A 14,388-nucleotide genomic window follows, 5' to 3' on the forward strand; every position below is an offset into this window, starting at 1 on the left:
CAACAGGGAAGCCCACAGATACTCATTGAGTTGCATCAAAGGTGAGCGTAAGGCTTATGGTTAAGGGTTGTAACCGCCGCATCAAGCAAGTTACCCCGATGCTTGTTTACCCAGATTGCACATATCGATGCCTTGTTGGATGATGTCTGAATGTAAATCCTGTTTTCCTCACTTCCCCCTACCATTGAAGCAGATAGCAACACTGTATATGCTTTCAAAGTGATGTATCAGGCTTAATTGGTTTAAGGTAGTAACCGCCGTAATAAGCAAGCTACCCCCATGTTTATTTGTTCACCCAGATTGTGTTCAGTCCTTTTTGGTTGTTATCTGAATGCAAATCCTCTTTTCCACATTTCCCTTTGCCGTTGAAGCAGAGAGCAATGGTGGGATTGCATTAACCGTGCAAGGGATTTTTTTTGAGTAAGGGTAGTAATCACCAGGTAGTAGTTAACATTTCAGCAAGCCACTCCCATGGCTCTACTCTTCATTCCCATCCTCTAGCCTTTATGGATCCACAGTGTTTATCCCATGCCGCTTTTTCTCACCCATTCAACAGCGATATTGTGACTGATGGCATCTGACTAAAGCAATGCCATTGGCTGTTGGATGGTTAGGAGTGTTTTGGGGTTTTTTCATTTTAAGGAATGTCAGTGCTCATGAAAACATGCTACTGATACCTTGGGTTGCTCAACAGAAGTGCAGACAATCCTGTGCAATTTCCCTTCCACACTAAGTCCTTGTTCTTTTAGATATTTTCGTCCTGACCTCTTCATTGTCAGCCATGTCACAGTGAGCACCAATTCTGCAGTGTGCGCACATGCTCACTACAGACTAAACGGAAACCAATGCTCTGCAACCAGATTCAAATCCAAGCCTCCAGAGATGAAAGTCTAGGAGAGCACTCTGAAGCTTAAGGAGAATATTGCACATCATTACAACACAGGGCTGCATTAAACATTTTTGCTACAGAAATCCCAAAATATTATGGAATGTGCAAATAAGAATCTGCTAAGTCCTCACACTCTGCTCATTTTCTGTGCTATAAATCCCATATCGGATGTCACCCCGGGATGCTGGTCCAATTCCCAAGTCTGTGCTTCTTGCATCTCGCTGCAGCTTTCCAAGGTCTTTCTTGTAAGATCGGAGTTTGCTCATCATCTGATTGCGAAAGGACACTGGTGCATACTTCAGCTCTTCTTCCATCTCCACTATCTGAGGGAGAAAGAACATATCTGAGCATAAAAGGTGTGGGATTCTACAGCTGAAAGCCACAAAAGGTCCCTCTAAAACTAGTTCAGGTAGAGAAAAATGATAGGCAAGTAAAATGAATATCCCTGGGCCAGATGTACAAACATCCTTACCAGATACACAAAATGGGAAAGATCAGCTGGCCCTTTGTTGGTTTTTTTTGTGCAAAGCTGCACAAATTTGAATCCACAAATTCAGAGAAAGGGGAAACATAAGCACCTACTATATAAATTAAAGTAAAACATTTCCTTGCGCCAAAAAATTATTTGCTAAATTGTTTACATCAGGTAAAAACAGAAACCCATCTTCCTGCTTTTCTTACCATCTCATTGGCTTCTTGCTGCTTCTCATCAAATTCTCGTATGAGCTTCTTTTTTTCCTCTAGAAAAGAAAATGGCCAGTGTTAAAAGTACAGGGAAAATATAATCTATAATGAACTTCCCTTTGGAGCCAACGTACGAACCTTCTAAAGGTTTTCTACTTTCCAGTTTCTTGCCTCCCTCTCCTGCCATCTACTCAGCCAAGGCTGCCCTGACTTCCTATGGCTTAAGACACAAGACTTTCAATGCCAGAAGTAATAACGCCCTGCTAGCCCAAAAAGAGCAGGTTAACAGAGAACTTTCACCTGATCCTCTCTCCCCCTCTCTCCCCCTTGTTCCAGCTGCTTGGGGCAAAGCAATCTAAGTTGACTGCCTAACCCTTAGAGAATGGTAAAACACTATCCTGAGGCCTGAGTGATGGGCCAAACTTCTTTTAATTTCACTTGAGATTAGCGATGAAATAAAAAAATCAAACTATACCCAGAAAAATTACTACCAGAGAGAATTCAAACAAAACAAACAAACAAAAAAAAATCAATAGTTACTGTAAATTCACAGAATTAATAGAATATTTTTAGGACTCTGATTCGTATTTGTGGGTATTCATAAGACTCCTCACAAAAACATTTATCATCAATCCCAATTAAAATTGATAATTAAAAAAAAAAAAAAAAAAAAAAGGGGGGGGGGGGGGGAAGTTTTATGCAAGTGAAAACATTTTGCAGCAACTCAGTATATCATATCCCAGGGCAAGCATAAATTCACTTACAGCTTCTCAGATGAAACTCATAAATCAAAAAAAATTTTTTTTTTAAATAAAAAAATATATATAAAACATTCACAATGCCCAATGAAAGCAAATCCAACACAGGCTGTATTTTGATTGAAAATCTGCATCTGAGGTGTTAACGTGAGGTGAATGTTTATTACCAACTCTATTTAGATGCAAGCTAATATCTTCACAAACTTCCATTCCAAAATGGCCCCGCCACATTCTGGAGATTAAACCCATCCCATCGCATGGCATCACATATGGCCTGGGATGGGTTTATTGACTTCGATGGACTTGAACATTATAAAGATAAGTTTTTATTGAAAAAATCTTTGTGTTTTTTTTTTTTTTTGGTTCATTAGTTTCGTCTAAAGGGCTGTAAGTGAATTAAAGTATACTTGCCCTGGCAAATGGCAGGCTGAGTTTTCATAAAATATTTGCTTTTTTTTTTTTTAATTTTATTTAAAAAATCATTTTTACTTGGGACTGATGATGAAAATCTTTGTGTTTCTGAGGAGTCTTACAAATAACCAATGCCTGAGAGATTCACTGCAGTTGCCAGCAGCAGTAAGGAAAGGGAAGAGAGTGAACAGTGCCTGGAGGGAGGGGACAAAGTTGGAAGGAAGGTAGTATTTGGGGCAAATTCTTGGAAGGCAAGAGAAAGGGAAAGGACAAAAGAGCAAAATTAAAAAAAAAAAAAAAAAAAGAGCCAAAAAATAAAAGACCAAAATGGTTAGATTATAAGACAACTGGGAGACAAGAAGTCCATCTTCTTCAGACTGCCCAACAACTTACTTTTTGTCATAAGATATTCAGGATATCCAATAAGCATGCATGAGATATTTACATGGAAACAGTGCATGAAACTATACCTCCTATTCAGGACTCGGAGGTATGGGAGGATATGGTGGGGAACCATTGGTTCAAATAGTAATAGAGGGGAAGATAAACAAACACTGGGCATCTGCAGCAATGAAAAAAAAAATTCCCTGTTGAACCTATTTCTGATGATCAGCCCAGAAACACTGATTAGTACTTTTCCACAGCATGAAGCTTTTATTAAACCAAACAATACCTTTTCCTCTAAGAAGGATGGTGTTCTGCAGGATGCTTCAGAGTTATGATCGCCTTCCCTTCACAAGTAAAACTTGGGGGATCAAATTTGCTGACGACATAAAATCATTCAAAATTGTTAAATCACAAGAGGATTGTGAGCCTATTGTAAGAGGACACTGCAAAACTGGGAGACTGGACATGCAAATGGCAAATTAAATTTAGGGATAGATTTTAAAAGGAGTGCACTCAAATGGACACGCCAATTTTATAACATGTGCGCACATGTTATAAAATCCGTTGGCCGCGTGCTTGTGCGGGGCTGTGCACATGGGGGAGGGATGAATCTTTGTAAATTATGCACGGCGATGCAATCTGGCCTTCCCCAGGTCCCTCCCAGTCCGCTCCAATTAAGGAGCGGACTGGGAGGGAGCTTTCCTATCCTTAACCCTACGCTTCCTACCTCTTCCCCCTTCACCAGACCCTTAAAAAAAAAAAAAAGGGGGGGGGGCTGGTTAGGTTGGTTTTTTTTTAAAACTTACTGCTCCGTCAGAGCAGAAGCAACTTCTGTATGCTGGCTGGCTGCCAGTATGCACTTCCCCGGAATAGCGGCTAATAGCCTTCCTTCCCACCCTGCCCAGACCACGCCCTGCCCCTTTTTCAGGTCCCAGCACTTGTGCACGTGGCCGGGCCTTTTTGAAAATGCGCAAGTGGCCCTTTAAAAATTCACCCTTTAATGTGGACAGGTGCAAAGTAATGCACTTAGGGAAGAGTAACCCAAATTACAGCTACACATTGCAAGGTTCCACATTAGGAGTCACCATTCAGGAAAAGGATCTAGGCCTCGTCGTTGATAATATGTTGAAATCTTCTGCTCAGTGTGCAGCAGCAGCAGGTAAGAAAGCAAACAGAATGCTAGGGATTATTAGGAAAGGAATGGAGTACAAAACAGAGAATATCACAATGCCCCTGTATCGCTCCATGGTGCAACCTCATCTTGAGTATTGTGTACAGTTCTGGTCACCACATCTCAAAAAAAAAAAAAGACATAGCAGAATAAGAAAAGGTACAGAGAAGGGCTACCAAAATAAAGGGATGGAATGATTCCCAATGAGGAAAGGGTAAAGAGGTTAGGATTGTTGAGCTTAGAGAAGAGATGGCTGAGGGGAAATATACAGATATATAAAATATGAGTGGAATGGAATAAATGTTAATCAGTTATTTACTCTTTCAAAGAGAACAAAGACCAGAGGACACTCAATGAATTTACTAGGTAATACATTTAAAACTAATAAGAAAAAAAATCCATTTCTTTACTCAACGCATAATTAATCTCTGGAATTCATTGCCAGAGGATGTGGTGAAAGCTGTTAGTGTCGCTGCATTTTAAAAACAGTTTGGACAAGTTCCTGGAGAAAAATTCCATAAACCATTAAAGTGGAGTTGCAAATATCCACTGCTTATTCTTGGGATAAGCAGCTTGGAATCTATCTACCTTGGGATCCTGCCAGGTACTTGTGTCCTGGATTGGTCAACTATTGGAAACAGGATACTGGACTTGATGGACCCTTAGTCTGACCCAGTATGGCAAATCTTATTTATTTATTGAAATCTTTTCTATACCGTCGTTTGGTGGGGACCGTCACATGGTTTACATTAAGGCACATAAAAAGTAATGATACTACAATTTGTCCGTTTACATAGGTGCCATAAGGTTTGGTAACAGTTTGTGATCAATGTTCATTGTTAAATGTGATGAATCATGACCATGTCTCTCTATCTCAGTTTTAATTACAGAACTAACTTTATAATTGTAACTTGTCCTTTAGTGATGATGTGCTATCTATTAAACTACACACTTAGTGAATTCTGCAGTGTGTATAGTTGTTTAATTGTTCATGCTTTGCCCATCCCTGGCTTCTATTCTCCCTTCTCTTTTTGAAAAGCTTGTTTAAAGAGCCAGGTTTTTAAACTTTTTCTAAAGGTTTTGCTGTCTCTTTGTAATCTTAAATCCAAGGGTATGGAGTTCCATAGTATGGGTCCTGCCAATGATAGCGCCCTCTCTCTTACTTGTGTTAGTCTTGCCGTTTTGACTGATGGAATAGTTAGGAGTGCTTTGTTTGCTGACCTTAGGTTTCTGTTAGGGACGTGTACTCGAAGGGCTGTATTTAACCAGTCTGCGTTTTCGTTATGTATTAGTTTATGTATGGTGCACAGTGTTTTGTATTGAATTCTTTGTTCAATGGGAAGCCAGTGTAGTTCAGCCATTGTTTCCGTGATGTGTTCTCTTTTACTTTTGCCAGTTAAAAATCTTGCAGCTGTGTTTTGCAAAACCTGCAGTGGTCTTAGTGAGTCTTATGTTCTAAGGGTCCCCATCACTCATCAACAATACAGAAAAATGAAAATACAACTTTAATTATGTGCACAAATTTGTTTTAGCTCATTACATTTTCAGTACTGACTGACGTTATTAGATTGACTGAACCAGCCTACCTACTGTTGCTAATCTCAGTACTGTCTATATATAGAGAGAAATAGAAATGATAGCCGAAAAAGAACGCTATGCCTAGTTTGGCCATCCGCACCAACTAATCTGGTCAATAATTCCTTTCAGTCCCTCAAAGATAGCATGACATAAGCACAAGGGTTTCTTAAATTCATATCAGGTCTGGATTTATGCATAGGCAACATAGGCAATTGCCTAGGGTACCAAATTTTGAAGATGCCAAATATGCAGACCAAGGAGAAGCTTATCTTTGCTTGATTTAGGGCCATATGTTGGCACAGCTTCAAAGGGCAATGCCAGCACACTCTGCCTATGGGTGACAAGCATGGTTGTCCTTATAGGCAGTATATAAAAAATTTCAAATCAATCAATAAATAAAATCTTAAATACGGCTCTGATTCAGCTACCCTCCTTGTCTCCACTGGAAGGTTGTTTCATGCATCCACCACCCTCTCGGGAAAGAAATATCTCCTCAGGATTACTCCCAAGTCTACCCCCTTTTCACCCTCATCCCATTACCTCTCCTTCTAGAGCCTCTTTCCATTAAAAAAGAGGCCTGGCTTCTCTACATAGAAACATTTTAAACACCTCAGAGGTATCAATCATATCTCCCCTATCTCACCTTTCCTCTGGAATATACATGTTTCGATCTTTAAGTCTGTCCAGATATGTTTTATAATGAAGACCATCGACCAATTTTAGTAGCCATCTTTTGGACTGACTCCATTCCAATTACATTTTTCTTTAGTTGTGGTCTTCAGAATTGTACACAATATTCCAAATGAGCTGTCACCAGAGACTTATACAGGGGCAATATCACCTCTTTTTTTCTGCTGACCATTCTTCTCCTTGTGTACCCAAGCATCTTTCTGGCTTTTTCTGTCACCTTACCCACCCATTTAGCCACCTTAAAATCGTCAGATACAATCATCCCCAGATCCCACTCTTTGATCGGGCTTTGAAGATTTTCATCCCGTATCTTGTACAGCTCCCTTGCGGTGTCGCAGCCCAAATGCATGACAATTTCTTTAGCATGAAATATTAGCTGCCAAACTCTAGATCATTCCTCAAGCTTTGCTACATCCATCCTTAAGGTCGACACCTCCCTGGGTGTCTACTGTGCTGCAGGATTTGAAACCATCTGCAAAAATACAAACTTTTTCCGATAATCCTGCCACAATATATCTTAAGAAAATACTGAAAAGAACTGATCCAAGGACCAATCCTTGTGGCAGACCACTAGTAATGTCCCTTTCCTTTGAGCGAACTCCATTTACCACCACCCTCTGTTACCTGTCACCCAACCAGTTTATATATGTTACATACATGAATTAGAAGGTACGATATCAATCACAACTAATTCACCCAACACCACTGTATTCCAGTGTACCGAACTGTTCAACAACAATATCAACAATCAAATGGTACCACAAGTATAATTTAAACACCTCATGTATATGCAAAACCAAATGTATGTAGGCCCCTTACTTTAAGGGTCTGTATTGTGCAACAGACTCTATTATTGTATAGGGTCACCTTGCTTTAATTTAAATTATCCGTTTTTAGTGATTTTTTTCTATTTTCTTTTATCATAAAATCCATTGTCACACAATCTCCGCAAATGTAAGGAGGGGGACACAAATACTCATCTACTCCATGGTAGATGAGTATTTGTGTCCCCCTCCTTACATTTGCGGAGATTGTGTGACAATGGATTTTATGATAAAAGAAAATAGAAAAAAATCACTAAAAACGGATAATTTAAATTAAAGCAAGGTGACCCTATACAATAATAGAGTCTGTTGCACAATACAGACCCTTAAAGTAAGGGGCCTACATACATTTGGTTTTGCATATACATGAGGTGTTTAAATTATACTTGTGGTACCATTTGATTGTTGATATTGTTTTAGAATTAGAAGGGACATAAAAAAAAAAAAAGCAATACCATAAAACAAGTACACAAAACTGTAAGATTGTGTAAGTACATAAACCAAATTGCCCTATCAAATATCTAGTCTCAGCAAAAAGAAAAGAATAGAGGAAGCAAGAAAATCTGGGCGAGACTGGTCAGGATATCAAATATAATGCACATCCAATCCATGTAGTCCCCCGTATGAATTATAACTAAATAAACTAAGACAAAAAGAAACCCAAGCAACTAGAAACAAAAAAAAAAGCCACAAGAAAGCGGACAGCCCATTCATCCCACTGATGCACACACACACACAAACCAACCACTCATCCTACCCACACATGCATCATCACCCTTCCCATTAGCTCTTGACATTTGTATACAACTTGGTAATACATCAATATCCCTGTTTTCATAGTATGGTATAGCAGTAAATCACAATATATTATAGGTTATCAAATCCACCAGATGTTAACACTTTCTGTATCTTGTCAGGCAACCCTCTGTGTGTCATTTTCCACAGTTGAGCATATTCTGGAGGAATCCTCCTGTTGGTGGCGTGCATCCAAGCATTCCTTCTGCATCCAATCCGCAATTTTATAAAACCATTCAGCAATAGTAGGACTCATTTTGAATCCAATATGTTAAAATAGCAGCTTTAGTCAATAACACCATAATTCAAACAAACATACTTAATTTTATATTTTGAAGCATTGAACCCATAACCAGAAATGATCCAGCAAATGGTGGTTTTAGGCAGATAATACTCCCCAATCAATGACAACACAGCCTCCCAGAAAGAAAACAAAGCAAGGCAAAAAACAAGCTGATGTATAAACATACTTCTGTGGATTTTTCACTTATCACATAGTTCAGAATCCACCACTTTCATTTTATATGCCCTAACCTTATCAATTTGCACCACATGTAAAACTTTAAAATTGTAATTCCTGCAATTTATCATCTATGTGTACTTTGCATGCTAGTTCAAAATATGTGACTACCGTCAAGGCCTCCCCCAGCTTGGTAGAAAATATTACCCCAGACTCACCCCGAAATCTAAAGTTATGCCAGAATGCAAAAGTATTAGAATTTTTAGTCACTTTTTAAAAAATGTTAATAAAGGAAATTTCCGTAGGATGCCAAGATAAGTTTGGCCTGAACCATTTGGAAATACATATAAAACCACGCATTAGGAATATTAAAACTTTGTAGTATTTGTTCCAATGACATTTCTACTCCTTGGGCGGAAGAATAAAGGTTTCCTTTTCTGTACCATACTTGAAATAAAGGGTTGTCCTGTCCTGGAACAAAGGCAGGATTACCCACGAGTTCTATCAAGTCAATCGTATAGGGTTTATCACCATTTACACATAAACCTCCATGCAAGTAGTACTGGTTTTAATAATGTATGTCTAGAAATCCTGGCAGCCAAAGTCCTATCAGATAGATGTAGAACATGTATCGCTTTCAACGGAAAGAGGAGTTCATTAACTAGATTAGGCACCTCATATTTAAAACATTGTTTATAGCATTCCAACCAAACCTCAATTGACCAGCAACATTGTAAAAACAAAGAAGGCGTAGAACCCCATACGTTTTTGAGCACATGAGTGTGTCTTGTAATTAATTTTCACCACTTTCCCCTCCAAATCAATTGTATTAAAGATGACTGCAAATGAGCAATATCCTTAGATTTTAACCATATAGGAAGCAATTGCAATTTGAATAGTAACTTAGGTAATAAAGACATCTTAAACAGAGCACACCTCCCCAGTAAGGAAATAGGAGAGTCTTTCCAAAGTCATAATTGTTCATCCAGGGAGTTTATTCATTTATTTATATTAAGTGTATACATATGGTTAAGGTTCCTAGGTATTTCAATGTGCCGGTAAAATATGACAAGGGGAATTCTCTAATCCAATCCCATCTAATATTATCCTCTATTGGTAGTGCTTCCAATTTGGAAAAATTAATTTTTAAACCTGCAAATAACCCAAAATGTTTGATCATATCCAAAGTTTTACCCAAAAAGATTAAAAGGCTCATGCAAAAACAAAAGCATATTGTCTGAGAACAGAAACAATGTATTTGCTTTTACCCAAAACAAAACCTTGAATTGAGCTGTCCAATCAAAGTTTCTGCACAAGTGGCTCTATTGTAAGAATAAATAGCAACAGCAACAGTGGACACCCTGGACGAGTGCTCCCATTAAGAAAAAGAGTTACACAGCTCATCATTAAGATTTGTGCCGCTGGAAATGTATAGAACAGCCTGATCCATTGAATAAAAGAATCAGGTATCCCATATTGATTTAAAATCCAAAACACATAATCCCACTAAACATTATCGAATGCTTTTTCCGCATCTAAACCGATAACAAGAGCCCTGGGGTTACATTGTTCACCAGAAATGATCGCTTCTATTAACTTACAAACATTAGTAACCCCATGTCTTCCCTGAACAAAGCCAGTTTGATCACCAGCCACAAGAATAGGTACAATCCCATTTAGACGGACAGCAAAAAGGTCCTGCTATCATGTAAAAGTTGTTGTGGCATGTGTGCTGGAGGCTGAAAATGTATCTGAAATTTGCTGGGGAGTTCAGCAGAAGTGGAGGAACAATAGATATCTTACAATCAGCAGGTGCAAATCCCAGTCTGTCCTTCCTTTCCTGCTGAATTAGAACTTGTTAAGAAACTGGATACCATCACCCTAGGACTGAATAAAGAAAATGGTCTCATGGCTCACTACAGGTGTGAATGGGAGCATTATCAGACAAATAATGTCACAGTTTAAGCTATAAAGAAACACTTTTAATAAATTATTGTACAAATATGCTAGAAGAAATTGCAGTTTACATTCAAAGTAGTAAAAGTAACAACTCTGTTCAAAAACTTTGAAAATACTGTAACTAGACAAGGCTCTTCGGTAATACTTTCTAGCATTTTGAGGATACAAGGCCATGGACACTGTTTGTTGGGAGAGTTATGCTCTGCCTTTATCTAATCTTTCTAAGGAACCTAGGACTTAAAAAGATAAGGTACAAAAAGATGGAGCATTTCCTTGCACCCAATTTAAACACTAGGGTTAAAATCTTAAATTTAACCCTCTGCTCACAGGCAACCAGTGGAGCAAAGAAGTTGCATAATCCTGATGTGAGGCCTTTCATACCATCCTGGCTGCTGAATTTTGTAAGAGCTGTAATGCTTCTACCGAAGGGCTCCAAGGTATATCCAACCAGAATCTCTGAAACAATAAATATACCCCCAGTGTCTCTGCAGTCAATTTAGCATATATTTATAAACTATTAATCCCAGGCCTGACCAATATTTCTTTAATTTTTTTTAATACATTTTAAAGAAATATTGATCAGGCCTGGGATTAATAGTATATAAATATATGATAAATTGACTGCAGAGACAGTGGGTCACTAACTGCCTCACTCCAAGACTTATCCCACTAATCACACTCACAAAGAGAAGGACAGCAGGACTGTCAGCTCCAGGCAAGAGGAGGGGACGTGGCTTCTCAAAATCTGCTTTCAAATTTACAGAACATAAATGACGACAACAACCAAGCACCCACTTGAAACAATGAAATCCTCTACAATAAGAGGTAATGCAAGAGCTGTCCCCAGATAACCCCTGTGGGGTTAGAGACATTTCCCACTAAGTAAGACGAGCTGAGCCCAAGATTCTTCATACCAACCAAGGTTTGATGACACATTCATGCTTTGGTTTATAGTAATATGAAGTCACCTTTTGGATTATATGAAGCTAACTCATTGGGACAGCAGAAGAAAAAAAACATGCACTAGGCTGGAGTATTTTTAAATATTAATTCAGATCAGTGAAATGGTTAGATATCTAATCTTGTGTAGTTGTGACTGAAGACTCATGGTATGTCCCAGCAGAGGCACATTATATATGTTATGTCTATTTATGAACTATAATAGAGATGCTTTTTTATAATCTAAATCCTTGACTTTCCTCTTAAAATTGATGGGCATCTCTGAGTGGAGCTGACTCTTATCAGGGTTGCCAGCCATCCAATTTTTAACTGGAAAGTCCATTTTCTAATCAACGTGTTCAGTGTTTTGTTATATTATTAAAAGCCTTGTCTGCTCTGCATTGCACCACAGGGAATATGAAAATGATTCCCTATATGTTTATACTGAAGTTACAGAAAATAGTGTAGATAAACTGATGAATGCCGACTATATCTTTGCCTTTAACAAACAAGAACAGGTTACCTATTATGAATCTACATCCCAGAAAAGTAGTGTCCTCCAAACCTCTCCAGATAATCCCAATGCAGAAAGATATTACTATTTATCATTCTTATCTGGATTAGATGCCAAACCTGGAAGATGATTCAAAATCGGGGGCGGAGGGGTGTAACGTAGAAGAATGGAGGTGAGAAACAAAAGGAGTGAAAGGGAGGAGGGGGTGCAATGAGACGCAAGACCAGTAATGAGATGTGGACAATAACACGAGATCTGTAATGAGATGAAATAAAAGATTCCATTGAGAACAAATAGCTATTTTCCAAGATTCGCGGGCTTCCGCAGATATGCGTGGATTCTATAAAAAAAAAAAAAAATCCACCCTTACCAGAGTCCTCATATCTCCGTTAACATGTCCAAAAAATTAATACTTCCCCCGTTCCACGCTGATCTCATAAGCCTTTTCCTTCGGTAACAGTGGTGACACGGGTTGTAATGAGATGAAAAAATGGAGTGGGGGTGAGGTTACAAGAAAGCCCGGAGAAAAGCCCCATGATATGTGTAACAAGACAAGCGACAACGAATGGGGAGCCCGAAAATATAGAACGGAGTCTGGAAGCTGAGAATATTTCCAACTAGAAAGACGCCAAAGGCTGTAGAGCTCCGTTAACAAGCTATTCGCAGCGCAGCAAGCTCCCGGATATTCGTAGCCGCTTTGTGGAGAGAGATCTCCATCCATGGGGCTACTCCACCTCACAGGATCTAAGGAAAAGGAAGGAGTCCGGAGCCACCAACTCTTACCAGCTCCATGGCAGCCGCGGACCCGCTCGGGGATAGCCTGCAATTCGGAGTAAAGCCCAAGAAAAAGCTCTTGCAACTTTTCAAACTGCTCGGAAGACATGATGCGATTTCTCCCAAGCACCGGTCCTAGCCAGGACTTCCTCTTCCCTATGGGGTCCTCCCGTCTACGGCCTCGACAGATGCCTGCCTCCCAAACAGCTCCTGCCCGTCTAGGCGAGCGTCCGCGCTCTCCCTAAAACCCATGTTCTCCTCCCCCAACAGCGGAGTGGCGCCAGATAATCCTGAACGTCAGCATTGGGATTTAGGAGCCGTGGATTCCAATTGACTAATCAGGCACTTTTAAAGATACCTCAAATCAGAGGCTAGAGGACCTTGCTGGCAATACATGATGGGAATTGTAGTACTGCAGACTTCAATCTGTTATGTGAGTAGCACCGTCTGGCAAATTTCTTGATAGCCTCGCGAAGCTGATATTTCACAAAACCAGAATCGAGAAACTTGACGGAGGCAACCCAGGGGAATGCAGGAGGGCAGAGCACCGACATGCAGCGTCCACCACCCACATCGATAAATTCGGGAGAATAAAGAAGTTCTCTGTTCGGTGCCCTCCGTACCCAACCCTTCTCTAGCCATGCTTATCTATCCAAAAGTAGAATTGGGACTTTGTTTTCAGGACAGTGGTGCATGCCCTTTTCAGGGCATGTACGGAAATAGTGCGGCATTCCCACCCTTACTCAGCCACAGCCTTGGGGTCTCGCTTGGACAAGCGGGAGAGACCCTGAAACTCCCCTGCCAGAGTAATGGCTCCTAACCCTTTTTCCCAGTCCATGAAGACGGCTAACCCCCAAACCACGATGCCAACGCAATAAGGCACTCTTCCCTCCACTTTTCCCACCCTCTCTGCCGCTCAGGAGACAAAAGACTACTCCCGCCACAGATATCCCTTCCTGACTGGTAAATGAGTCACAATATGATCTGTGATATCAGTTTAAGGCATTTTCAGTGTGGCCATTTGCGGGATGCAGTGGCCGCAAAGGATTATTAAGTTAATTTCTGCATGCGACCTCCCTTGCGGATTTTTTGGAACAATGTCTTAAATAGGTATTTGTGAGTAGCACATATCCGTACAGATTCAGATTCTGGAAAATGTATTGGTATGACAGTTTGAAGGTGAGTTGCCAAATGATAAATAAAGAGGTTTTTGTGCTGTGATCATGCTCTAGTTTGTAACTCCCTCTTGTGGACATGGTGTCTTCTGACACATTTCCATGTCCTATAATGTTTAGTTATGTTCTTTCAATCTTAGATTTAGGATAAAGTACTTTGCATTACATGAGAGACACTGGATAAGCTGTTAATTAATTATTTAGTTTACTATAAATTATTACAGTTTATATTTGCTGGGGCCAGGGCTTTAGTTAACCTTCAATTGAAAAGCATTTCAAATTATATCTAGAAAGAGGTTGAATCAGCACAAGTTTGTACCTTGTGATTAGTAGTGCCAATTGTCAAAACTTTAATTGTAGCTATTGTTCATTAGTGCATC

General features: G+C 39.6%; 1 protein-coding gene across 1 annotated transcript in view; it reads right to left on the reverse strand.

The window, feature by feature from the left end:
* VTI1B (vesicle transport through interaction with t-SNAREs 1B) overlaps positions 1-13,138 on the reverse strand; it is a 35,998-nt gene extending 22,860 nt beyond the window's left edge. Inside the window, exons 1-3 of the mRNA XM_029598855.1 lie at positions 12,843-13,138; positions 1,571-1,629; positions 1,021-1,212 (exon numbers count right to left, since the gene is read on the reverse strand). Of these exons, the coding sequence (XP_029454715.1) occupies positions 1,021-1,212; positions 1,571-1,629; positions 12,843-12,942 (351 nt within the window). The 5' untranslated portion in view covers positions 12,943-13,138. The remainder of the gene's footprint in view (positions 1-1,020; positions 1,213-1,570; positions 1,630-12,842) is intronic.
* Positions 13,139-14,388: the final 1,250 nt, after the last annotated feature.

This window comes from Rhinatrema bivittatum, chromosome 4 (genome assembly GCF_901001135.1).
Source record: "Rhinatrema bivittatum chromosome 4, aRhiBiv1.1, whole genome shotgun sequence".
In the NCBI taxonomy this organism is placed as follows: domain Eukaryota; kingdom Metazoa; phylum Chordata; class Amphibia; order Gymnophiona; family Rhinatrematidae; genus Rhinatrema; species Rhinatrema bivittatum.